This window comes from Cyprinodon variegatus, unplaced genomic scaffold, assembly GCF_000732505.1.
Source record: "Cyprinodon variegatus isolate N-32 unplaced genomic scaffold, C_variegatus-1.0 Scaffold78, whole genome shotgun sequence".
Taxonomy (NCBI): domain Eukaryota; kingdom Metazoa; phylum Chordata; class Actinopteri; order Cyprinodontiformes; family Cyprinodontidae; genus Cyprinodon; species Cyprinodon variegatus.
Genome location: NW_015150531.1, coordinates 569,414 through 597,186, shown reverse-complemented (window position 1 = coordinate 597,186; position 27,773 = coordinate 569,414). Strand labels below are relative to the sequence as shown.

The window sequence follows — 27,773 nt, the reverse complement described above, 5'->3', positions numbered from 1 at the left end:
CTAGTCACTTTGCAGGTATAAAAAAAACATAGTGTCCTTACAAAGGAAGCAATTCAATATATTGTCTGGGGGGAAAAAAAATAACATAACCCCCTGATAACAACAATATTATACAACATTATTCTACCACCTTACAGTTGTTTGTTTAATCCTGTAGAATCTATATAGTGAAGTTAGATTAGATCTTTTTAGTTTGGAAAGTGAGCCCTTGAAAATCATGAAGTTTCTTTCTGTCCTTCACAAACTGATACACAATTTAGTATGCCAATGTTTGGCTGTAAGTGGCTAATATGGTCTCACCAGCAAAAACACAGAACTTAACTTAATGTTAAATAACAAAGCAGTTTGGTTTATACAGTTTATAGTTTTACTTCCCCACACTTTTCATTTGCAAAAGAGCTCTTGAGAAATAGCTCTCTGTGCTCTTTTAACAAGTGTTTTTGAAAAAGTATAATGTAGTGGTAACAGTTTTTGTAGATATACACAGTAATATCTATATGAATATACAGTTTATATGTATATATATATATATATATATATATATATATATATATATATATATATATATATATATATATAAACATTAACACATACATATATAACTATACCTTAACAGCATAACATTACAACAGGAACCATATTCATTGTTTATTATGCTCACCGTGGAGTCTCACTTAGCTACGCTTAATTCAAGTAAAAAAAAAAATAAAGGTATGTTATTTAATTAAAAAATATAACTCATATATTAACTTTGCAACTTATTTTTGTGGCTGTGTTGTCAAGTCTTCAGTCTCACTTGTAACAAGAGAGAGACAAACAGACAAACAAGATTACACTATATGTTTAAACATTGGTCTGATGCTGTATTCAATAATTATTTTTTTAGCTAGTATATGTAATGATCATAAAACAGAAATAAACTTTGGTAAACTGTATCTAGAATACATACTAGGATCACATTTTAAACTGAATTAATGGGATAACTAAGTTTTTAAAATTCTATTTTAACGATATGCCCCTGAAATAAAAATGGGTTTCAGTGTTTTTGTGATAGTTTTTAATCTATCCACACATAGAATGTGGTAAAGCTCAAATCCTGTTTCTCTGCTCACTCACACAATCACGCATGCGTCAACGACACAGAGAACCGCTCCTGATTTGCTAGCGCTGGAATCGACCACACGGGCCACTATTTAGCAGAGCTCCCAGCCACTAGCGCATCACCGTCCGCACCTGCCTGCTTCGTTGTTTCTGAAGGAGCGCAGAAGCAGGGTCATTATTTCGCAGCGACCGTGGGAGGAGGAGAGGCATTTCCGACACACCGACAGAAGCGCGTAGCCTCGGATTCAGCACCACAAGATTAAGGAGAGCGTCCGGGACTGAGCCGATTGTTACTCTCCGGGGAGGTTAACGGAACAGGAGGACGCTGCTTTTTCTTTTGGAGTGCACTGAGTGAAACCGTTTGCTTCTGCTGCTGCAGTTTCTACACCTGCGAGAGGACTTGAACGGCTGAGGTGGGTATTCAAGCTGGGTGGGAAGGCTTGTGAGATGAAAGATTTATTTTGCTAGCAGCCTGTAGCTTTACACTCGCTGCACCGACTGACGACCGGGAGCAGTGCAGCTAACATTAGCCTAGGCGAGGTCCGACGGATTCATTCAGCATTGTACCGCCGCTTACTACTAAAGACACAGCTCAACAGAAACTCTGCATATTTGACATTTCAATAACCGGGTGGTTCAGTGTTTTTTTTAAGTGGGTTGCTGGAAATGTGAGCGGTGCTCCCCCACTCCAGAGCGCTGCTATCCACTGAGCCACGGTGCTGAAAGCTTGTCGGGCAAACAGGAGCCAGGCTGCTAAGCTAGTGTTGCGGCTAAGCTAAGACACTTCTGAGTGGAAATCCGCGCTCACACACCTGCATTTAGGGCTGCTTAATTTATTCACCAGCTGCTTCACATTAAGCACCCAGTGCCTTAATTAAATACATCCTGCTAGGTGTTCTTTTCCTCTTCTCTCTCTCTTTTTAGTCAAATTTCATTGCTTGAAATGATGCCTCTTTGTTTAGCGGTTCTGCTCGGAGCTCATCGCCTCTCTTTTGCAGTAGTTTGTGAAAGTTATTTTAATCCGGCGCGTGTATTTCGGATTGAGCCGTTGTGTCATCTTTCTTGAGTCGAAGATGCGAAGTCGCAAAGTGATGCTACATGCCTCACCCGTACTTTAGAGCGGAGTCTCAATGAGCGCCTTTAGCACAGACAAACAAGATGAGGAAAACTGAGACATTTGACGTGTTTATCACAGCTTGATTTAGAGTATCTACTGAAAGTCCTGAAGAAATAGATTGTTTTATCTCAGATATACCATATTAATGCGTAGAATACGCCTTCTGCCGAGTTGTCTCATGTTTTAATTGTTCATAATTGCCTTTAATTGCATGCTGTAATGAACTTGTTCGCATCATTTCAGCATAGTCACTGTAGTGGAATCGGCGACACTTTGCAGCAGAGTTACAGCAGAAGTCAGACCCCGTGTAGTCTGACACATTCCCTTCGGTGTAACTGGAGATCCAGGATCCCATGGGCTTGTCGAGGTTGCTTTGCTGAATTTAGCATCTGAGCTCATGAGAGGAGAGAAGGCATGCACACCCTCTCTGTCACTGCCTGTCTGCGTCTCTGTGTGCTGTCCTGCTTCTTCTTTGCACACGATGGTGATTATTTTTGTTTGGCAACAATGGGAGAGCCACAGCTGAGACAGAGCATGTAATAAAAATAGAAAAGTACCCTTATGCTTCATATTATTCATACCTGAAGACAGACCTTAGATATAAGTGTTTTCTATTCAACTAAAAGGTTTGTTTATTCTTGAAGATGATACAGCTATTCCACAAAGATATGTTCAAGAAGTATTTTTTTTTTACAAATAATGCATGATCATTTTTATACTTCTGTTTTATGCCAAGACTTTTTATATTCCTTTACTGGCCTTTTCTTCTGTGGGTATCACCCCTTTCTATGCATCCACAGAACATTAACATTGATCCCCAGCGCAAGACACACGGATCAAATTAAAAGATTACTCTTAATTTCTGAAAGTAGAACTATGACACAGAAGTAAGAAATACATTCTGTGAAGACAGCAGTTTGATAATATTTCACTCGTTTAATGTTACTAAAAGTTAATGCTAAGTTTAATAAACAGCTTTAATCTGCTGACCGCAATAATAGCTGTTTCAGTTTAAAATAGTATATTTCTATATATGACAACAGCTCTCAAACTATTCTCATTTATGCAGGAAGCAAAACTGTCTTACAAGTGTGAAAATCCTATCTTGTTTAACAGGGTGCTGCTCGGTTAATGAATACAAAATGCATATGAAGTTGATATTTTAAGCTACCATTTACATTAGTGAGCACTAGGATGGCTAGCATTACTAACACCTCTATTTGTCTGTCTGAGGAAATGTCAATCTCTCAGTGTGATCAGATCTAGAATGTTCCCTGATAAAGGTTGAAAGATAAACAAAAAATATTCTCATAAACTAAGCTGTTATTTTTTTAAGCCTTTGTGTTATCTTCTGAATATCATGGTGTTTATAACCCTCTTTCAGCCTGAATTCTCAACATGTTCTAAGACGTGTTCCCTTCTAGATAGCTTCATTTACCTATTTCCTTTTTCTGACTGTCCTCCTCTTTAAGGGCTTAATTTTGACTGAAAATAGGTAAATTTGTTCTTCAGTAAGACCATTCACACCAAAGAGTGTTGTTGATAGCCTGACCATGTAAAGGTGACTAATTCTCTAAATGGACAATCACCTATCACGTTTGTCTTATTATTTTAGGATAAAGCTCTAAATAGGGATGGAAGGTTTCATTTAATAATTTCATCTAAAGTTTCTCAATCCTCTTTTTATTTATTTTTAAAAACTCATTTTTGTCTTGTAATAAAACGATGAAGGGCGTAGGGTTGTCACGATACTAAACTTTTCAACTCGATACCGATACTAAGGAAAATATTCGATACTCGATACCATTTTCGATACCACAAGGATAAAAACAAAGACTCCAAAATTCAACAAAAATATTTTCATTAATAAATAAAATACAATAAATAAATACAATAAAGAATAAGAACAATGTTTTGAGGTTGTATGCTGTCCACAATATTAAGCAAGCTTGATAAAAAACTTATAAAATTAAGTTTTCCTTCCTTGGCTATGCTTTGCACACATAACAATGACACAGCCAAACCGATTAAGAAACAAAAATAATTCTCAGCAGCTGCACCTCTTACAAAAAAATAGTCTGAAACTGAAAAGTGCGTAGAATTATTCAATCACACAGTGTTCAGAAAGTGCATTGTCCTCTATTCTGCCGTTTAGATGAATGACTGCTTAGGTGCCACTGGTGGTGGCACTGTATCGATACTTTTAAAAACGAGTATTGTATCTGGATACAATGTTTCAGTATCGATACTTTTTTGAATATCGATACTTTTGACAACCCTAGATGGGCGGAATATGTTTTGCAATATGTTGAATTAAAAAAAAAAAGTAGTACATCTTTATATTTTAGCTATTTATTGTGAAAGCTCTAAAAAAATTGTATAAACTACACGTTTAGAAAATATAACAAAACAGGAACCTAGATTACTTAATAAAAAGGAAAAAGAAAATATGTGAAATATTCATGACAACCAATGTACAGAGATAATAGAGTATCATTAAGAGAAAGGTTATGTAACTCTGTCACACCACTTTGTTTGAATGAAGTGGAGGGTAATTGTTGTGTAGATTCCTGTCTTTTGCCAAATTCAACATACGTTGCTGGGAGACACTTTATGCTCCTAGCAGTTCATCTAAACATGCAGTTAAAAGGACGCTTTGTAGGTTATAACCCTGTTGAGTATTTATATTTACTGAGAACCGCATAAAAGTAAATTCTGTATCCTTTTTGCAATTTAAGAATGTAAATAATCACAGCTAAGACTTTGGATTGATTCATATTATTGCTCAAGCAAATACCAGTAAGCCTCAGCGTGAGAATAAAAAGAGACACCCTCTACAACACTGAAAGAAATTCTTTCTAAGCAGCCATTATCAATTAATCAGATGGAACAGATGTTAATATAATAAACCATTGTTTGAAAAATTAAACATATTTTTTCCACATCCTTAGTTGTAATATTTTGTTTTTTCTGCAACAAAGTGGCTTAACGCAATCTAAAAATAATTTTATATTTTTCGCTGTCAGTGTCTGTTAATTTTTCAAAGCCACTTTAATCGACACTTTTAAATCTGTAATAATTGCTCTGTTTTCTCATAATTTTATGTCTTAACAGGTCTGTCTTGTGAATGAGACACTGAATGCAGAGGGGCTAACCTGTATAAATAAATGATTAATAATATTAAGACTAAAGAGCAGACAATGGCCTATGATGTAAGTAATTAAAACTGGGCAAAAAAATATAACTAAACTGATAGCAAAACAGACACCAACGTTCAATTACGGTTTTAAACTAAAAAAGAAGTGAAATATACTGAAAATAGACAGGTGTTAAAGAGTTTTTCTTTTAGTAAGCAATTTGTGAAGCCTAAGATATGTCCTGTAGTAGATATTGATGAGAAGCAGACAAGAGAGAAGCCGTTCTTTCTGGATGCCAGGTTTGGACAGACTCTCTATCGCCCTTTGGGAGATAGTTGCATATGTTTATCACTGTCTAACCATCTGTCCAAGACTGTAGTTTTTACAGTCTTATTTCATTCACAGTTCAGAATTTTAATTGGTATATGTTTTGTACATTTGGTTTATGTGCTAGATTCCCCTGTTATAAAGCAGTTAACAAATGCTAACAACACAAAGATATTTATAAAGTCTGAGTGTTTGATTTTTCTCTCAATAAAATATTTTTAAATAATATGCACTCTAAATAACTAACAAGATTTTTTTTTTGTAGCAAAATAAAAGATTTTTCTTTATTTGCAAAAAAAATCATAATTTTTAAGAAACATTTCACTTTATATGCCTTTCCCAGCTCTGTCTTCCTTATGCAATAACCTAAATGTTCTGAAACAGCAACTGCAAGTCATTTAAGGTAGGCAGACTGTTTCTCTCAGTCAGTTTTAAGGGAAGGATGCAATTTATGGGTGAGACTATGCAATCAATGACAGCCAGGAGTGTTTTGTGTTTCCTGTCTCCTGGGAGAGCAGGCGTTATTGACAGACTACCATGGAACCTCCTGTTGTTACACACAAGCATGGCTCTTAGGTAGCCATGGTTTCCCCTCTGTAAGGATCAGGATTTCTTGTGTCGTTAGCCCCTGCTTTTCAACCGGACTATTGCACATGTGCTTGATAGTTCTTTAGGAAATTAGCCTCTAGAAGAAACACAGGAACAAGCAATAGATGTTACTTTAGTGTCTATTTCGTTCATATATACTCTAGTCTTTTCCCCCAATACTGTTCTTTCCTTAGAGCTAACATTCTTATAAATGTGATAAAGGTTAGTTAGTTAGATTTTGAACATGATATAATGAGCCTTAATACTGTTATTTCACTGAATAGCAGGTGACATGGACAAATGCTTATTAACCATATTTCTTGGTCATTTACTGTCCATACCTGCACTTGAAGGTCAGAAGACAGAAACATATTGTATAACGATGAACAATTTAGTAGATGATCCAATGTGCTTTAAGAAGTACTCTCAGCAATGAGGTTATTCATTCTTATTATATGCATTTAAAATAGACAAGAACTGTGACTACATTACACTGTGAAAGATATAGAAAGATTTATATTGTTCCTAACAAATGCGTTATTCTCTATGGGGTATAGAATAAATTAATTCATCCACCCTCAGATACTCCTATATCTGTGGGTGATAATATTTAATCGAGAAACTATTTAAAAAAAGTATTCAAAACTGCAAATAAATTGTTTTATTTATATTACCCAATGCCTTTATTTTCTACTGCATCAAAAAATAAGAGATATAAATGCATTACTGGTATAAAGAGTCTGAATAGCCTACATAAGACGATATTGTATGGAAGATAGATTTGTTATAGAATGTGCTGCCCTAACTGTTAAGCTGTTTTTAGTTGAAATGTTTAATTCAATGTAAAACTCCTAAGCCACTTAAAAATGATCTTCTCATTATAGTAATTTATTAACAGTACTTCAGAATGGCTTAAAGACTTTGCTTTTTGCTAAAGAAGAACATCTAGAAATAGTTTTAAGGATAGGTCAGCTTCTGCAGTGTGAATGCAAGGTTGACCGAAGATCCTTCCGTTATGTTCCACTGATCTGCTGTGCTATGAGTTTAGCTGTCACAAATCCTGTTTATGCCATATTTGTTTTGGTCATTTGGTTTGGAGAGTTCCGCTTATGGCTCATTAGTCTTTTTGCAGAAGCATCCATCTCATAACAGATTCCTCTAGTGTAGAAACTAAAAGGAATGCAATAAACCTTTGATGGCCATTGGAAGGTCAGCTTTTTCATATATATATTCTCTTATGCTTTGCCAGTTTGTGTTTTTTTGCCTTGTTTTATTCATGTGAATTCATCTGGAAAAGCCATGAAAGGGTAGAATCTATGGCCAATGTTTATGCTCAAACAGACACGGGAGGAACTCAAAAACAGCAGCTTTAAATTTTTTATGAGTCAATCTTTGTAAGACAAACAAGTGTATGTATTCTGTCTGTGATGGAAAAAAATATGTCTTATAATGTTCAAGCAAAATCTGACAAATATGTTTGAAATTTCGTTTACAAAGTCAGGAAAATCCCTTTAGATGTCTTTCCCCAAATATATTATTCTTGGTTTAGTGGAAACAACTGTGACCTTAGAGAAGCATTTTATACTGCTCTGATCTAATTTAACGTTGCACTTTGTGTTCATTCATTTAATAGTTTGCCTAACTGAATTGTTTTGTCTATTTAAAATGGCCATAACCATGTATAATTCTGCTATAAAGAAAAGAAAAAAGAAAAAAAAAGCTGTCGTATGTGGATGCTGTATATACTGGCACCTTCTTCTTCTCTTTTGACTATTTGAGCTGATGTAACTAGTAAATTTCTCCACTGTGAGATCAATAAAGTCTATCAATCAATGGTTATGCATTACATCATATGATTTCTTCCATATTGGGCTGCACAGAAAAGCTGTTAAAGTTGAATTTTATAGCCCTAAAACATTTCATTCATTTTGGGAGCAAAGGAGTCCTTTTCCCAGAGTACATTAACTTTAGATTTTGTCATTTTAGAACTCGAACAACCCCACATTATTAACTTTTTGAACTGATTTTAAAGAGCAAAACAAATTGCTTTGAACTAAACTAAAAAGTAGCAAAAGAGGTTGGAAGGTGTACAGATATGCCAACAAAATGCTGTTATTGTTTTATCAATACAAGTCTAATAAATATCATTGGGTGAATAAACAGATGCAAAATGTACATACAAAGCTGATAGTTTATTTATACCCCTTTCCCATTTCCTTGAAATCCCATTTAAACCCAGGAACAATCGACTTTTAGTAGCAGTGGGACCAGCTCCCTGACGCTTGTCTACCCGGGTCAAACGACTCGGCAATCGACCCGCATTAAAATCGCCTGAGCTGTGATCGGCATGCTGTGGGAACACCAGAGCTGGGTTTACTCGCTAAATTACATGACACTATTTAATGCAATGTACGAACTTCAACACTGTGCCCTCCATGTCTGATCTTATATGCCGAAATAGCTCTTTTTACATTCGTTAAACCTGTTGCAGCATTGGTAAGAGGGATTCAGGCAGATAATGGAGTGAAACAATAAAGCACACTTACTACACCCTTGTTCACGAATGAAGGCAAGATGGAGTGGGAGATCGACAGATGGATTGGTGCGACATCTGCTTTGAAGCGTGTGCTGTACCGGTCTGTTGTGGTGAAAAGAGATCGGGCCAAAAGGCAAAGCTCTCGAATTAGTGGTCGATCTACGTTTCTACCCTCATCTGTGGTCATGAGCTTTGGGTCATAACCGAAAGAACGAGATCCCGGATGTAAGCGGCTGAAATGAGTTTTCTCCGTAGTGTGTCTTGGCTCTCCCTTAGAGAACGGGTGAGAAGCTCAGTCATCTGGTGAGGACCCAGAGTAGAGCCGCTGCTCCTCCATGTCGAGAGGAGCCAGTTGAGGTGGTGTCTGGTGAGGATGCCTCCTGGACGTCTGCCTGGTGAGTTTTTCTGGGCACATCTAACCGGGAGGAGGCCCAGGGGAAGACCCAGGACAGGCTAGAGGGACTATGTTTCTCGGCTGGCCTGGGAGCGCCTTGGGATTCCCCCGGAGGAGCTGGCCCAAGTGGCTGCAGAGAGGGACGTCTGGCCCTCCCTACTGAAGCTGCTGCTACCCGACCCCTGATAAGCAGAAGAGGATGGATGGATGGATGGTTGGATGGATGGATGGATGAAATACACCCTGGCTTCCTTCCAAGTTGCTCTCTACTGTTTACTTTCTTGATTTCTGTCACACTGACAGAGGTCACATAGCTTGCCAGCGAGGGGTTGGACCCAGCTTTTTTTGCCAGTGGGAAGGGGGCCAAATGCCAATTGTTAATGGGTCGAAAAACCCAGTTTAACCCGCATTTTCAGTGGGAAAGAGGCTTTAAATAGATTACTGAGTCTGTTACTTTATGACAGGAAGAGAAAGATCTAGAAGGAAAATAAAGACATAATGCGGCTCTAAAAGATCCATTAATAGGAGACCATAAGCGGAGCTAATTACTTCACTCTTTATAGTTCAGAAACCTCAGCGTTGGAGGAGAGAACTTAATGATGTGTACTAAAGCTGGTTGGTATGTTTGTTTGACAGTATATATTTTAAATGATTCAATTTTCCATTGCCAATGGCTTACATCTCCTCTCTTTATAAACATGGCCCTATCACATTTGTATGCCGCAGCCACTTCAGAATACTTTTTGGTAATTTCTTTCTGAAAAAACAAAACAAAGTGGAGAATAACTATCTTCATTACTACTACTTGTATCCACTTGTGTGTTATTACACTGTACTAGTGCCATTTGAGAATGATTATTAATCAAAAATAATTTATTTAGTTTATTTAGAACATGAGAGCTTGTTGGTTCCCTGTAAAGATCTTTTAGTTCCAAAAATTATAGCCAATAAATAGCTTCATGTGCACAATATTTTGCTAAGAACTTTAATTAAATGGTGCAATTACCCATAATAAAGTTCCAGGAGGATCGGGTGCAAACTGTAATGGACAAAGAGTAGGCGTCAATCATTTCTCCAAAGAACTGAGAGTAAAAATGCTGGGCTTTTATACCAAACTGCTGCTAACAGCATCATATTGCATGGTTGTCCCCAGCCACCCACAAATACCACAAACTCTTTGTTGTTGTTTTCTTATCTTAGTTGATTGCTCCACTGATATTTTAATTTTGGATGTATCATTTCTTGCAATGGAAAGGAAAAGCTATGTGTTGGTGGGGTTGGGATAATGTCAGGTTTTCTATTTGTAAGCATTCGATAAAAAGCTCAGCTTCCTGTCATATCACTTTTGTTTTTCTAAAGTTTCACCACTGTAATGGTATTACATCTGTGAACAGCTCCTCCCCCATGCTTTATGAGCTTTGTCCTGGTAATCAATTTTCTGTTGTTAGGCCACTTCTAAATATGAGCAAAGCAGAGTTAAGTTTTTGGTCCTTTTATAGAAAACAAAATCTGCTTCTGCCTTCTTGACCAGGGACTGAGGGTTCCAGCCTTTTATGAGGGAAAATAACTGGAGTTGCAATTAAGATCACGTAGGTCACTTCCTCAAGGAACAAAAGTCCAGCTGACTTTTATTTAATCATGTAGGAACACAAAACTATTTTCATCATAGTACTGTTTAGATTTCATCGCTGATGCCCTGATAGCTGTTTTAGCAAAAAACAATTTTTAAAGGAGCAGATTAATGAGCACTGGTCAAATATTTGTAGATGATATCTAATATTATTTGTTATGCTTTGAGCTGCCAATACCAAATTTAGCTTTAGTTTACAGCATTCAAGGTATTTGCCTCTAGACCTCATTGCTGTAAGCAGTCCTTTATAATTTTATTTTTTATTTTTTTGGAGCAGATAACTTCACCCAGTCTATATATTAGTAGTTACTGATTTTACCATTGGAGTTGACTTGTGTTTTAGCATATTCTGCTATACTATGCTTTAAACATCTGTCTCCTTGTCTATAACTAAAATGTCCAAAGGTTCTAAAGATTATCAAATCCAGCATCTTGTATAATAAACCTCCTCTGAAAGCAGAGTCAGATGACTCAAGTTTTTGTAAGAAACAGCCTTCCTGGTACCTGTGAAATGATGGGTATCCTAAAATATGTTGGATAATTTGTGTCATATTTTTTTTATAGTAGCTAAAACATTAAAGGAAACTCTCAGCAGTTGTCACAAAAGCAAAACATAAAATGTATTATTTATTAATATTTACTTTTGTAGTACTCTTCTTTTTCTTACTCTTTGAAAAATCTAACTTTAATTTTATTCACCAAAAATGTCCACACTTAAGATGTTTATTCTAATTTTAAACAGCTGCTGAACTGTGGGTATTTAGAGAAGCATTCACCTAACATTAAAACAAACACATTTTTACACCAATATGCAAACTGCAAGCCCACTATTCTTCCCACTGAACAAAAATCTCTAATTGTTATTATTTCCAGCTTGATATGTGATAGACAAATCCAGAACAAGGTCAGACCTCTCTAGCCTGTAAACCAGGGATTTCAGAATCCAGCCAATGAAGGTCGGTGTCCTGCCCCTTTTAGTTGCATCTCAGCTGCAACACATCTGAATCAACTGAGGGTGTAATTAAGCTATTTGATTCAGGTGAGTTGGACCAGAGAGATATCTGAAAGTTGCCCTATAGGATTTTAATTTTAATTTTCCCTACTCTACAATAAAGCAGAAGGGTTAGGATGACTTGTATAGAGTGCTGTCTAAATTTAGTTCATTTACTAAAATTGGGGAGTGAAGGTGAGGAAGAGGAGTGTTGGCCTAGTGATTAGAGCAGTACGCTTGTGTCCGAGAAGGTTCCAAGTATCCTGTTCGATCCCCACAGGCAGAGGTGTCTCAGTAATGAAGTACAAATACTTTGTTACTCTACTTAAGTACACTTTTTAGGTATCTATACTTTACTCCATTACTGTTTTTTTTTCCTACTTCTGACTGCTACTTATTACATTTTAACACAAGTATCTGTACTTTCTATTCCTTACATTTTTAAAACTAACATTACTAGCTACTCTTGGCTTCAGTTTAATGTTTATAAATATTTACTTCACGTCATGTGTGCCATCCAATGCAGATCATTGGCGCCATCCACAACTAGTGAATACTAGTGTAATTGGATGAGTCATATAACACAAACACTCATTGGTTAGCTAAAGGAAATCATCAGAAGCAACAGGTGTTCTTCAACACACTGCAAACGTGAATTGTCTATGCCATGCTACAATGTCAGATTCAGAAAAAGATGATGAAATGTCTGAAAGGTTGGACACAGGCGAGAGCGTATTGGGAGATGGAGACGGAGACCAATATGACCTCCCTCATCCTTGGCCCTATCTCAAACAATTTTTCGAAATTTTCAAAAAATTGAGCTTTCAATTCATATAGTGGCATCTGGCTGTTTTTTTTAAAGGTTACTTTATACTTTTATACTTTAAGTAGTTTTTGGACCACATACTTTTTCACTTTTACTTGAGTAAAGAGGTCAAGTTGATACTTCAACTTTTACCAGAGTGTTTTTATACTGCAGTATCTATACTTCTACTTAAGTAACAAATGTGTGTACTTTTGACACCCCTGCCGACAGGCTTCCACTCTGGGTCAGAGCAAGTGCCCTAACCCCACACTGCTCCCCGGCGCCACACAATGGCAGCCCTCTGCTCCTTAAGGGATGGGTCAAATGTTGAGGTAAATTTCTCCAGTGTGAGATTAATAAAGTTCAATTATTATTATATTCAAATTGGTACCATCTATGCTATTTGTGCAAAACTAGTTTCTATGATTAAGTGTTGTTTCCTCATATAATTTCTATCCTTCAAAGAACAATAAAGAAAAAGGAAGAACTTTTCTCTAAGCAAAAGCTAAATTTCATAATGTGAGCTTTGGTGTAATTATTTTTTTAGTTTGTTATTTTGGCAAATCCTCACAAGACTGCTTCTGTGTTCTGTTTTTTTCCCATCAAGGTATTTATGTCTGGGTATGATTAACAAAAAAGACGAAAATGATATTTCCCCTATATTTGACATTTCCTTAGCTGTAACTTTATAATCGCCGTTTTACTGCCGCTGTCTGCCAAATTTATTTTCTGACATTGAAGCAGCAGGAGTTGCCTGTGGAAGTAAGTGCCACTGGAACTCAAGCAACTATTTTCCTCATAATATTAAATTGATTTAATTTCATACACTGCAATATTTGTGAAATAAGTAGAAATGAACTTTTATGGTTTCTGAGGAGCTACAGAACAATGAAAAACATTTCCTCATTCCTTACAATGTAATTAATTTAGAGAAATGACAAGTCTGATTGATGCTGGACTTTGAAATGGCAGTCTATTAGTTCTAATCACCGCTCTAATGGAATTATTGGGCTGGGGCTGAATAACCATATTCATAGTGCAAGCACAGAAGGAGAAAAACCCAAGCAAGGACTCCTTTAGACTACATGCTCTATCATTTGTGTTTCTGCTTACACAAACTGTAGTTGGTTACTAATACAAGCAAAAAAGATTGCTTTTTAGCAATTGTATTTTTTTAGCAAAATGTTCTGTTACATTTGGTTTTATTCATTTAAGACATAATTGTTTTAATTTAGCTCCTTCATAGCATATACTATTTGATTGTTTCTAGAATTTCCTTATTTCATCCCAAAACATTGCAAAAAAGAGAAATATCTTGTTCACAAGTAAAGCTGCAAAACCAGTTCATGCATTTGTTACTTCAAGGCTGGACTATTGTTAGTCTTTATGATCAGGAAAGCTTCCAGCTGATCTAAAATGCTGCAGGCAGAGATCGAAGGATAGTTAAAAAGAGACATATTTCTCATATTATAGCTTTCCTTTATTGGCTCCCTGTTATATCCAGGATATAATTTAAAATCCCCCTTCTCACATATAAAGCCTTAAATGGCCAAGCACCATCTTATATCAGAGATATGATTGTTCCTTATGTTCCTAACAGAGCTCTTCGCTCTCGATCTTCAGGTTTGTTAGTAGTTCCTAGAATTTCTAAAAGTAGAATGGGAGGCATATCTTTTAGTTATCAGGCTCCTCTCCTTTGGAACCTACTGTCAATTTTAGATACCCTGTCTACTTTTCAGAATTGCTTTAAAACTATTCTTTGTGATAATCTCTGCGCTCTCCGAGTGCTTTTTTTCTTGATGTAACAGGAAGCCAATGAAGAGAAGCTAGGATAGGAGAGATATGATTTCGCATTTTGGATCAGCTGAAGGCTTTTAACTACAGTTTGTGGACTTCCTGATATTAAAGAATTACAATATTCCACCCTTGAAGTAATAAATGCATGCATGCACAAGTTTCTCAGCGTCACCACTGGACAGGATATTTCTAATGTTTGCAATATTCCACAGATGAAAGAAGGAAATTCTAGAGACCTCTTTCATATGGAATTTAAATGACAGGTCCTGATAAAAAATAACACCAAGATTTTTTTTTTATTATCTGAAATTTATTCAGATAAAATTTATTCCCACCCAGATGAAGTGACTCTGGTCCAAAGACTGATCCCTGTGGTATTCCACAGGTAACCCTGGAGCATGAGGAAGATTTATCACTAATGTGAACAAACTGAAAATGGTCCCATAGACATGGTTTAAACCAGTCTAGTGCTGTTCCTACAAGATATTCCAGTTTTTCTAAAAGAATATTATGATCTACTGTATCAAATGCAGCACTGAGATCTAACAGAACAAGTGCAGATACAAGTCCAGTATCTGAGGCCATGAGAATATCATTAGCGACTTTCACCAAAGCTGTTTCAGTGCTATGATGAGCTCTAAAGCCAGACAGAAACTCTTCAAAAAGTCCATCTGATGTAAAAAAAAAAAAAAAAAAAAACCCAGGACATATATGTCTAAATCAGAATTTTAGTGTAATTTGAGTTAACAAGAATATTATTCATCAAAGTCAATACAGATAGCAAATAAAAACTAGTATTGAAAATGCAGCAATGTTATTTTTTTTAGAACTGGGTCACAAAATTAAATAAAAAACAGTTATTTATAATCCACCCTTCATCTAGCCTATGTCTTACATGTATGATGTAAAGGCATAGCCCTTCAGGAACTGCTGTTAATTTGAAAACGCTAAACTGTGTTTACATCAGTAATTTGAAAAATGTTTTCCCAGAACAGCTTGGCTGTGTTGTTACTTTTAGTCCTCTTACTTTGCTTTTTACAGATTTTTATTAGTCACAGAAGGAAGGATTGCTGACACACTGCGGTTTGACATCTGCTTTTAGAGATACCCCTGCTGCTCTATGCAAGGATGTGTGCTTAACTCTGCTCTGAATTTGGGTCAGTCAAGTGTCAATGTATACAGTGTCGTATAATGACAAGTGACAGGGATTGTACTCACCAAGTTAGTTGGATAAACAGAGAAAAAGAAGCCCTGAGGCCCATTTCGTGCTTATAAGCAGTTTAAATTTGTGTCCTAAACATTTGCCATCTATGAAGATAAAAGTAAATATATCATGTAGGTGGCATAAGGGAAAAAATGGTTGTAGTTTTTAATTAAAGACAAAACAATGGGATTGCAGGAAGATTCCGTTTTATAAATACAAGCATATGTCTAAAGCCATTTCTTTTTTTTTTTTTGGTTTTAAAAGTTTCAAAATGTCTATGAGAAAAGTTAGTTGATTATGTAGACCCCAAATTGTCGCTTTATATTTAAAATAATGAACAGTAGTGGCATTGATGCCTATATACTGTTAACCGTGCTATTAAACTGGTGCCTATTGTAACTCCTGGAGAAATATTCAAACGTGGTTCCATGAAGTGCATTAACTCACAGAGCCCTCACAATCAACTGTTCTTATTGGTATAATGTCTTTTTATTATCCTTTTTTCTCTAAGTGTGTAACTGTAGCACGAGAGCATTAGCAAAGGTCAGTCTATGATTTCAAAAAAGTTAAAAAGGTAATCCACTGAACTTTGAAGAAGTTTTGCTTCCTATCCAGGAAGCTTTTTCAATTAAAAATATCAGAATTAGTTTTGAGTTTCAAGCTTTATATAGTAGCCTAAAAACTAGTTTTGACTTAGAAATCATGCAAATTGAACCAGAGGAACTGGTCCGCAACTTAGGAATGGGCAGTCGTTTGGGTTCTTTATTAGCCTGCAATATCCAATACTAATCTCTGCCTCTAAAAGGGGGGTCTATGATGAAAATCAGTCTATGATGTTCTTTCAATCTTTAAACAATTGATAGGCGGTCCTAAGCGTTCAAATACAACATAAAACCACAGCTATTTTGCACAATTAATAACTTTTTGATTAAATAACTGCTCGTGTATTTGTATATACCATTTCACAGCTGTGATTTTGTCTAAAAATAGAAGATAACGAGGCTGTTTAGTCTGTTCTGATTGATTTCCTTCACAAGCCCGAGTGGGCACTGTATCCATCCTCTCTGCTGTTGTTTGTTTCTTTAAATTCAGTCACAGAGGAAAAACATCTGAGCTCTAAAAAAAATTGAGTAGCAGTTAATCCTTACAGTTTAATACATGATGAGTCATTTTACTGTTTTGCAAGAAACTGCAAACCTTGGTATGCTAATAACCTGGTACAGCTTAATACGCAAGATTGTATTATCTTTTTTTGTTTTGTTGGACATTTTATATATTTAATCAGTACCTAATATTTTTTCATGGAATGGCCTAAAACCTAAATCTTTCTATGGGACTCTTGTACAAAAAATATGGCTTTATCTTGACCTTAAGAGAGACTAAAACATTGAAAAGCAATGATTAGAATATTGTAAAACTTTCTCGCTTATGTGGTCTTGCTTGTAAGACTGGTTCCAGCTTTAAAAAGAGTAATATTAAAAAACTAAATCTTACTTTTATTATCAATGAAATACTTAAAAACTAATTTATTAATCTCAAGTATTTAAAATTATTTTATCATTTTTAAATGATTCCCATGTCTTTTCAATAGCTTTTAAAGTATTTCTTTAGAAATCAACTGATTTTGTTTGACATGTTTGTGCATAAAGTAGCCAAGAAACCACTTTCATGTTGTATAATACATGTTCAGATGCTTATATCCAAATAATCTTTCCTTTAAAAATGATATTTACACAAATATTTCAAGCATCAAAGTACAAGAACAATAGTGCAAGAACAAAAGACAAATGTTCTGTCTAAGCAGCCTCTGTATATGGCCCCCTACTTTAGTACTAACTCAGCACGTTTAGGTATGGCTTGACTCGCTTGTTATGCTTTTCTTTTACTGACTGTAATGTGGAAGCATTTCAGGTTTTTGATCCTCACTCCTATGAAGCACAGAGCCTTCACCCAGACTTTAGCAACAAATTAAAACTTAAATCATCTGATTCAAAATTCAGCCTTAAAGATTCAAAGGGTGATTTATTGCGATCTGTAATATTCTTAGAACATATGTAAACACTTGTTATGATCATGTTGTTCAGATCAGGGCTAATTGATCTGACTGCACATGCAAGGTGGAGGATAATGCAGCACCATAAGCAGCACAGAACTGGACCACAGAATCTTGATTTCCTCCTGCTCCCACATCCTGTAACCCACCTCTAACCCAGGAACAACAGCTTGAGTTGCAGAGCCTGTAACCTGATTATGGAAAGCAAAAACGCCTTAGCCTGACACAGGTCAATTTAAACTGTTAGAAAAAACTAGGATTTTGCATCTGCTGTCAGAAGTACAAAACGTTTGTGGTTGTTTCGGGAAAAGTGACCCTGCAGATGTCATTGCTTCTACTGTACATAAAACCTGGTGCAAGTAAATGCATGTCATGGTTACTTTTTTAGGCTGAGCTAATTTATAAATGCAACTGTGGCCCAAAGTGATTGAACACTGAAAAATAATAATTATAGATAGACATTGCTCAGGGTAACCACCTGGCCAATTCACTTCACATCCACTAGCAGTTGTCTCTCTGCTATGTCATCAGCTTTATTTCTGAGAAGAGCTGACACAGGCAGAACAGGAGGTAATATTGTTTAATGGGCAATAAAAAAACAAACACCATTCGGGAGACCCTGCATCAACTGGCAAATCAACCAACTTTCTTTGGAAAGCAGCATGTGGAGAACTTGCTTCAGATCCCATCATTACAACTCTGATGTTGTTGCCAATCTTAGAACTTTGCTATGAAACCTATCTATCAGTCAGGAGTGACAGAGTGTGATATATGTGATACTGAGCCTGTGTTTGTCCAATGCATATGTTTTATTCTGCCTGTGTCTGTCCTGTAATGGATGAGAGGAAAATTATCAGAAGGAGAATCAAAGTGGCTAAAATGAACACTGGACTGTGGCACTGTATCCTACAAGACTTTGGATCTTACCCCATTTTTGTAGAATTTAGATTCTGAAATAGTTTAGAATGAACTGAGCTAAACTGTATATTTAAAGCTGGTGTTTCAGAAAAAAAAAAAAAGTTGGAAATGGAAAAAGAACAGCTGTTGTTTTGTTTTTGTTTTTTGCATTGGCCTATATGGCTCACTACCCAGTTTGTCAGTTCCCCTGTTTCCCTGCTCTGTGCATAGGGTAACCATTTAGTTTTCAGACACAGCACATGTCATCTCAAGGCACTTTACAGACACAATACATTATTTGCATGCAGTACAATATCTATTTTAGTAATATATGACACAATAAGTCTGCCTTTCCTATTCAAATAAATTTTGCTGGACGAAATTATTGAATTAATGGCTGAGCTCAGACAGTTACATCAGACATTGGCTGAAGTCTATAACAGATGTGAGCATAAAGGACAGTGAGAGTCAATCCAGCAGACTAAATTATAGGAATGCATAATTTAAATGTATTGCATGCCTTACAAATTTTGCATCCAAGCAGTCTTTTGCAATACTTTAACCTCTCTAAAATAGAAGCTATTTATGGATTCTTCCTTCTGGTAAGCCTAGATCTGCTGGTGGTTTCTTCCTGTTTTCTCTGCCTACTAAGCCTGCAACTAACGATTATTTTTGCAAATCAAATAATCCGTCCATTATTTTTTCGATAAAAAAAATCGGATCGCCAAATTTTCCTTAAAAAAAAAATATATATATATATATATATATATATATATATATATTTTTTTTTTTTTTTTTATTAAACCACGAAAAAGTAAACTTTTTCACTTGAGGCGTTCTGGATAGAGCATATAAACAAAGGAAAATGTTTTTGAACTTAAATAACACATTTGTTTATATTGTTTCACAATCTTGATATAATAGCTGCCCTAATTAGATTGCTCAGTCAGCTAAAAGCCTGTTTTACAGTCTCTATACTCCAGTTAACATTTAATCGATTACTAAATGAGTTGAGGATTATTTTAATAATCGATTAATCCCAATTAATTGTTTCAGCCCTACTCTCTACTGTCGCTGCATACATCCTTGGAGTGATGTAAGCGTTTTTAATTGTCATTGTATTGCCCTAAAGTCAACGCTACAATGTAAGCATAAAACTTTATCTCATTACTTTTTCAGTATTACAGAACATACCACAAAGCACTGGACAAACATTTTAAAACCACATCAATTATCCCTCTAATTAGTATCTACATTCTGTGGGTCACTGTTTCACATCTAATTTTGTTTTTTAAATTAACTTATAAATAGCTTCAAATTGTGTGTAATACCTGGTAGAGAAAAAAATATGTTGGCATATGTTTAGCAGTGACCATCTCCATTCCTCCATCTAAAAGATTGATCCAAATATCACTTTCCTTTAAGCAAGACTTATACTGTATTTAATTAAATCTTTATTCAATAAAAGCTCTCGGTTGACTTTGTTTTGGGAACATTTTGGCGACTTACCTATTGATGGAAGTATTATTGATTCAAATTTCCTTCATCAATTATTCCTATACTGGAACATGTCAACACAAGGCATTTTATCTTGAGTAGGCAGACATGATAAATGAACCGAGACAACTGCAGTACTTTTTTAGACCAACACACAAAACAGGAAACCTAATTAACAACAGAACCACACTTTGATGAGCTTTCTTTGCCAAACTCAGCAGGCACAATATCTGCAGGCTAGTGATGAATTGAGCATTAAAAGGGCTGCTTTGCAGCTCTGATACTGCTGAAAATGCTGAATTGCAGCACTTAATGAAACCTGCAAAATCCCCTGTAAAAAATAAAGAAAAAAAAAATCGGTTAATACAGTTAATACGGTTTGTGCAGTGCTCCAGCAACTTTGTATGTTCCTGCTGAAGCTGTCAGTGCATGGTTTTACTTTGGAATAAAGTTACCTTTATTTATTTATAATATTAGTGCCGTGTAGGAGTTTTGTATGACTTTTAAGTCTAGGGTTGATTTTTTTTTTAACCTTTTTCTTATAATTTGAGGTGTAAGCTTTATCAAATCCATACACCCCAATCTTTTTTGTATCAAGCCAACAGTTTTTTTTGTTGTTTATTTTGTCAACCGAAAGATAAACTCTTCCTAAGACCTGAAATGAATTATAATTAGATAAATTAAATGAATGAAACATGTTTTGATTTGTTCTGTGTCCTAACCCAATATCCACCCCAACAACATTTGCTTTTTAAAGCAGGAATGGAGGGATTTTCTTTCATTTTTTATTTTTTTTGCCCAAGCTTTATGAATGGAACTGGATCTTCCGTTGCTTAGATAAAGGCCATAAGTGCACCCATGCAAAAATAATTGCTGGTGAGACGCTTGGCTTAATTTATGGAAATCAGATTGCATGACTGCTGACCTTTCATAAACCAAGCCTAAACTCAGTCAGCTTATTTCAGGCTGAGAGGGATCCATGTAATAAAAAAAATCTGCTAAAATACCATCATGTCTCTGGTTATATTATGTTTATCAACAGTTTTAGATCATGTTGTTGATAGAAAGTGCAGGTGGATGCATTAAGCTCTCTACACACGTTTCACCAGAACCTTTACAGATTTGTGAAATTTTAAAAGGAGTTCATCCTTCAACTAGTGGGTTGCAAGTTTGAACCTCCTCTCTGCCTATCTGTGTTCTTCTCATTGGACGAGAGACTTTACCCGCATCGCTTACTGATGGTGGTCAGAGGGCCTCTTTCTGTGACAATGTCACTTACTACCATCAATATGTGGGCGAATTACTGAATGTGGTGTAAAGATCTTTGGGGTCCTTAGACTTGATAAAGTGCAGGCGATTTTAACCCAAAAATATGTTGAGCACTGTCCAACTCATTGTCTCAAAATGTGACTTTGAAAATGCTAAATAAATTAAGATGGAAGCTTCTAAGAAATTATTCAGAATCATGGTCTATTGTGAAGTCATTGAGAAACAGGGAGTAATCTGATCAGTGTTATCAAATTTTCTTCTGTCTATCCTTTCTAAGAAGCCCCTGGCCCAGATATGTCTTACTTCTTCACATTTTATTTCCCCTTTTGCCTCCCTTACATTGGCAGAGCTCTCGGTCAGTCTCAGATGGCCAAATACAGCACTGTCTACTGCAGACAGCACACTGTGCGCCAGCTGTTTAGCCTCTGGAGGAATCTTATGTAACTTTTGCTAAATTTAAATTATTTTGAAACATCCACTAGGGAAGAGAACTTTGAGATATGAAACTGATCTCTGAAATAGTATCTAGCTCTGAAATACTTTTTCTAGCTAGGGCTTCTCTCAATTTTTTTTGGTAGGGTACTTCCTTAGCAAACTATATAAAGTTTTCTTTTTGCTCCATTTTTGCCATTTAAGGTTTTCATTAAATGTTCTTAAAGGGCAAGAACGTTTAAAGTAATCAAAATGCTACTCAGACTGTGGACAAATGTAGGACAAAACTCTCCTGAATAACAACTAGCTCAAAATGTTTGCTACGAGTAAGAGCCTTCTGCAGTCTAATCTAATAACTTATGTCATTTGAATATTATAGAAAACTGTACTTTCGTGTTAGAATTCATTTTTTTTAAGTAACCACAGTTTTTAGTAGTAAGAAGTTGGTCAACTGTTTCTTTATGCTTTGCTGTTGTCCCCCAGGCTTTGATGAATAGAGTCAGAACTTGCTGACTGTTACTCAACCCCCTTTCAAATGTTTCCTTCAATAGAAGTGATTTTCATCACAATGTGGCTTTACAAAAGCAGCCACTAGCTACAAAGCTGCGCTGAACGAAGTCAGCCCCAGCAAAATGTTTCTGTGCACTCAAATGGCCCTGTTGGCTTTAGAGGAACATGCATAGCTTTACATGCCCTACCAAGTAATTTTAGGCTTTCAGTTTTTCATACTCCAGCAATTTTATTGTTCCGGCTACTCCAGGATATTTTGTACCAACGTTGTGTCAAATTGAACCCACCTTTACAAAGATTTGCACCCGTTTTGGTTATTTTATTTTCTGCTTGTGGTTTGCTGAATTCATTGATTTGATCTTTTATATCTTTTATATATATAAACCAAAGGATGTCATTTGGTGAAAATGAACATTATCAACCCACAAAGGGCCTGACCTGAAGTCACATGCACTGAAAAAATAATGCATTTTGGCCTTTAATCATATTTAGTTACTGTAACACAATTTTTTCACGTTAGCAGGGTAGGACATTAAACAATTGTGTTTAAGTAACTAAATATAATTAATTAAATGCCAAAAGCGGATGCATTACTTTTTTCAGTGTTGAAAGCTGATGTGGCAGTCTCTAATTTGCTGAAATGTTCTTTGAGCAATTCAAGTATCAATTTTTTAATTAAATAGCTGCAATCGCAAAGTCCTATTGTTAGGGGAGTCTAAAGCACATGTGCATTTGATATGCACAAAAGACAACCATGACCTGTTGGAAATTTTAAATTGAAGTCTTGAGATCTATTTGTTCTGCTTTTTATTCCTTTGTGTAAAATAGTTTATTTAAATCCACTTAATTGTTTATGCAGACAAAAGGTTTTAATTTTGCTTCGATAAGTTGACAGATATTTAATTTTCATAGGTTGAGACATTTAGTCTTTTTAAAATGGCGATTAATATTCCAGTAAATGCAAAAAAGGGTTAATTAGAAAATATTTACTTAATACTGAACAATTCTATGCATATTTATCTTCAAACTTATTTAGAATACCAAAATAATAAGTTAATGTTAAAGAACTTTTTTTTTTTTTTTAAATAGGTTGGAAGAAGGGCAGAAAAATCTAATCACATTAACTGATTATTTGAATTATTGTCAACTAATTTAGTAATTGATTCATTCTTGACTGGAGTACAGAAACTCTTAAAAATGCCATTTGCTAAAAGAACAACCAAACCAGAGCTGTAATTAATAAAACACTATACAGAATGTATAAACATTTTGTATTTGGAATGAAAACCTTTTTTTCAGTGGCATTGTTTTATTTATACCTGGTTCAAATTCTCCTTTAAAGCACAATTTGTTGTCTGATTATTAATTAAAAGAATTACAAACAAACTCATGAATATGCAAAACATGTACAAAGTTAGGATAGCATTTCAAACAAACTGACTCAACTCATTTCACAAGTGGATGAATTGGTCCAAGCCTATTTTTATGAGTACCACTGGCACACAACCTTAAAACATGGAGTTTATAAATATTCTCATAAATTCCTGTAAACCAAAAAGATCGTGATATGCTCTGTTTTCTCACTTTTTTTCTGTCCTAATTCCAACAGAGACCATGACGACTGCCACTTCACCTATTCTATTGAAATGGGACCCAAAGAGTCTTGAAATCCGTACCTTGACTGTGGAGAGGCTTCTGGAGCCCTTGGTCACACAGGTAAATGCAGGAAACACTTTCTGTGGCTAAATAAATCTCTCTAACCCTAACCCTCTTCTAAGCATTTTGATGCAACAATGATGTGAGGTAATAATGAGCAAAACCAGTTCACTTAATTTTCCCTCTAAATTGTTTTTTTTACTCTATAAAGAAGCCATAAGTTCCTTAAAATACTGCACAATTCGGTTTCCATTTTGCCTTCGCTACATTATCTCTCAGCCCTAATAGAGTTTCTTCTTTAATTGACAGCCGTACTTTATGTAAGATAGATGATAAATGGTTGCTGGAGGACTGAATTATAGAAACTAAATAAACTCCTGAGAAGGAAATAAGATTGAATTAAAAAAAGGAGAATGTTTCAGAAAACCAAACCTGCTAGTGAGGTATGTACTCATACTTTGCAGAAAACAGTGCAACATACATATTACATGTCAAATGAAAAAAAACAACAATCAGTTTTCGCTTTTGTTACAAATTAAACTAAGAATGCACATTCATTTTCTTGTTTTTGAAGGGTTGTTAAATTGGTACTAATGAGGATATCAGACTGCAGATCCCTTTTTACAATCTTCTTTGTTTTTTCACTGGTGTGCACTGGTTCTTCTATTAAGTGTGTGATCTTTTGAGGATAAAGTCACTGCCATAAAAATAAAAAAATGACTGATTCACTTACTGTTAAATGTTATCATAAAAAACTAAAATATGTAGAGTCTATATGTACTTTTACAGTCAGTCTGCATTTTACTGCTGCAGCACATTACATGCACTGTAGTAGTGAACAAGCAACATTTCCTGCAAGTTTCTGATTGATCTTAACCATAAAAACTTCTTTGCCACAACATTTTTTATGTTTCTTATTGTTTTTATCACTGCTGCCTTGTGTTAAATTACATTGTTCTGAATTTAAAAGATGGTGTTTTCTTTCCCTAACATTTTAGAAACAGCATATATCTTTATTTGTTTTGCATGAAGGCTAAATAATGCACCCTAGTCAATAGAAGATTAAACAATTATAGATTGTCTTTTTAAATCTCTATAAATATCTGCCAGTGAATTGCTTTAATGCACAAATCTCAACCTTATTTCCATTAAAATATAATAGATGAAATTTTCACTGCAGGACATGATGTCTCCATCCTTGTCTGTGTGAGACACAATGTTGACAGCGCTGAGATTACCGAGTGTACCAGCAGCCTTCCCCAGTGGTCTGATGTTCTTTGGTTGACTTCAAAGTGCTTTTTATTTTTAATCAAATCCCCTTATTTTAACCTGGTGCATGATCTCTGCAAAGTTATCCTGAGATCCATCCTCCCTTTCATCTGTTTGGCTTAGCTGCTTCTTTTGGTGAATATGTTTGTTTTTTTCAGAAAGCATATCAGTTTTCTTTTTTTTTTTTTGTAAAACCTGAGCCTCTGTAGAATTTTGAATCTTATCATTTCTTTAGATAACAGTCTGAGTTTGTCTGTTTTTGTCAACTTGCCACGAGTGTTACCATGCTGCATATTGTTGTTTTAAATATAATCTCTTCCTTCACTTTTATTTTATTTTTTTTATTTTTTATTTTTCTGTAAAATTTGAACTCCATATTTATTTTGTATTTTTATTTTGCTTCATTTTAATAAGATCTAACTTAATACTTGTTTGTTGCTTAATTTTAACTTAATTTAACTTAATACTTTTTTGCCCTGTAAGCTGCTAGTAACCTTAATTTACGGAGGGAGTCTTCCCAAGGGATCAATAAAGTACTGTCTAAGTCTAGGTCTTTCTGTATGTTTAGTGCTTTTAAAACCTTTGCATTTGGCTATTTAGTCAGTGTATCCATCCATNCCATCCATCCATCCATCCATCCATCCATCCATCCATCCATCCATCCATCCATCCATCCATCCATCCATTGAGTATAATAATATAGCAGTCTTTAAAGTAGGTGAGAGTTGGGTTAAAACCTGGACAGGTCCTAGTTATTATATAGGCCTGGAAATGATATCCACGTGTCAATACTTGGCTATTGATTTGCTTCTGTCACAAAGAAAATTAGTCATTTCTAAATGAATAATATCAAATGCTCAGCAGTAAAACCCTGATGTTTCATTTGGCCTTTTTTAACTTGAAGTATTGCTGGTTTTCAAACTTCACCAATCCTCGACTTTTATGTATTTATAACTATTCTAGGTTTCTGCATAATTGACTTTAATTGCATTACATCACATTGAACAAAGTAAACCCTTTCTCTTTGGAATAAAAGCTTTGCTTAATCCTATTGCTTTGAACTGCATTAACATAAAGTTTCTGGACAAACGCTGCTAAAATACTAAAAAGATATGAAACTGTCTGAAAATGAAACAGTCAGACAGTAAGAGAAATTATTTTAATGACTCTCACTTAGTTGCACGGTGGTTTGAGTTAGCCACATCTGCTCTTTGTTCCGTCTGAGTGGTCAGAAGACTGACAGGTAACTAATTGCAGAATGTCAAGGGATGGGAAGCTGATGGATTTTTTTCCCAACATAGTAATGCTTGGCTACCTTTACACCAAATTATATGTCTTTTGGAGACTTTTTTGCAAATTAAAAACACCCTCCTATTAACGTCTTGATTTTATATCTATAGAAAAGCTTCCTGTTTTGACAGAGAAGCTTTTAGATAAATTCTTTCCTTTCACCTTCATTACTGTGTAAAGTTGGCAGCAGACATATTTTTTCTTCATTGTATATACGTATTCTAATAAACCTCTATTTCAAAGTCTTTGAACTGATGCATCTTATAATCATTTATTATTTACATCCAAGTTAATGTTATTGTTCCATTTTGAGCATTATATACTTTAAAGAAATAATTATATAACATTTACTAAAGCAAAAAAAATAACACAATGACCTGGAAATAAAATGTTGGCAGGAAAGTGGACTGTGACCTTATCCACTTTTTTAGTGTAGATTTTTTTATGAAAATAATTTATATTTTAATGTGAATCTGCCACAATTTATTTCTGAAAAAACGTATTCGATATGTTTGGATAAAGTGAAGAAGGAAGCTCTGGGAGGATAGAGAAATATGTATGTCTGACACCGAAATAGTCTTTTTTTATCATGACCAACTATGTCACGGCCAGAAATGCTGACAGATCTATAACTAAAACTGAGGGTCTTGCTTTATTGTTCTGTGTGAAAGAATCCTTCCTGCCATAGAGTAAACAACCTTTACAGCATGTGCGATAAAGATATTTACTTAAAGCGTTATAAGAAGAAGCCTTCAGGGTAGGGATGTGAAACTCCAGTCCGAGAGGGTAGATTTAGATATCTCCCTGGTCCAACTAACTTGAATTAAATGGCTTAATAACCTCCTCAGTTGATGTTCAGTTCTCTAGAGTCTTGCAAATTACCAAATTATTTGATTCAGGTGTGTTCCAGCAGAGATGCATCTAAATGGTGCAGAACATCGACCCTTAGGACCCAGATTCTGACATCCTTGCTTTAGGGGCTGGCATAGAATAGTTTGTAGTCCCCAATCGTTTGTGGAGCCGGACATTGTTTATAGGGGTCCCAGGCAGGGGCCAATATGCACTTACAGGTGGACCAAAAACAGAAAAGGGGCCAGAGTCATCAGGTTGATTTTACACTGTACAGACTAGAAAATTAATGAGCAGAATATCCATAATTTCTGAAGGCAGACTAGATTTTTTATGTTGTTAACTTATTTTATAAGGTTGCTTTCAGATTATATCACAATGCATAAACAAATCCCTGGTCGGAATGTTGATCAGTATTGAGTTT

General features: G+C 35.4%; 1 protein-coding gene across 1 annotated transcript in view; it reads left to right on the top strand.

Moving 5' to 3' along the window:
• The first annotated feature begins 1,189 nt into the window (after window positions 1-1,189).
• ctnna2 (catenin alpha 2) overlaps window positions 1,190-27,773 on the top strand; it is a 406,153-nt gene continuing 379,569 nt past the window's right edge. The window contains exons 1-2 of the mRNA XM_015372952.1: window positions 1,190-1,514; window positions 23,895-24,001. Coding sequence (XP_015228438.1) covers window positions 23,900-24,001 — 102 coding nt within the window. The 5' untranslated portion in view covers window positions 1,190-1,514; window positions 23,895-23,899. The remainder of the gene's footprint in view (window positions 1,515-23,894; window positions 24,002-27,773) is intronic.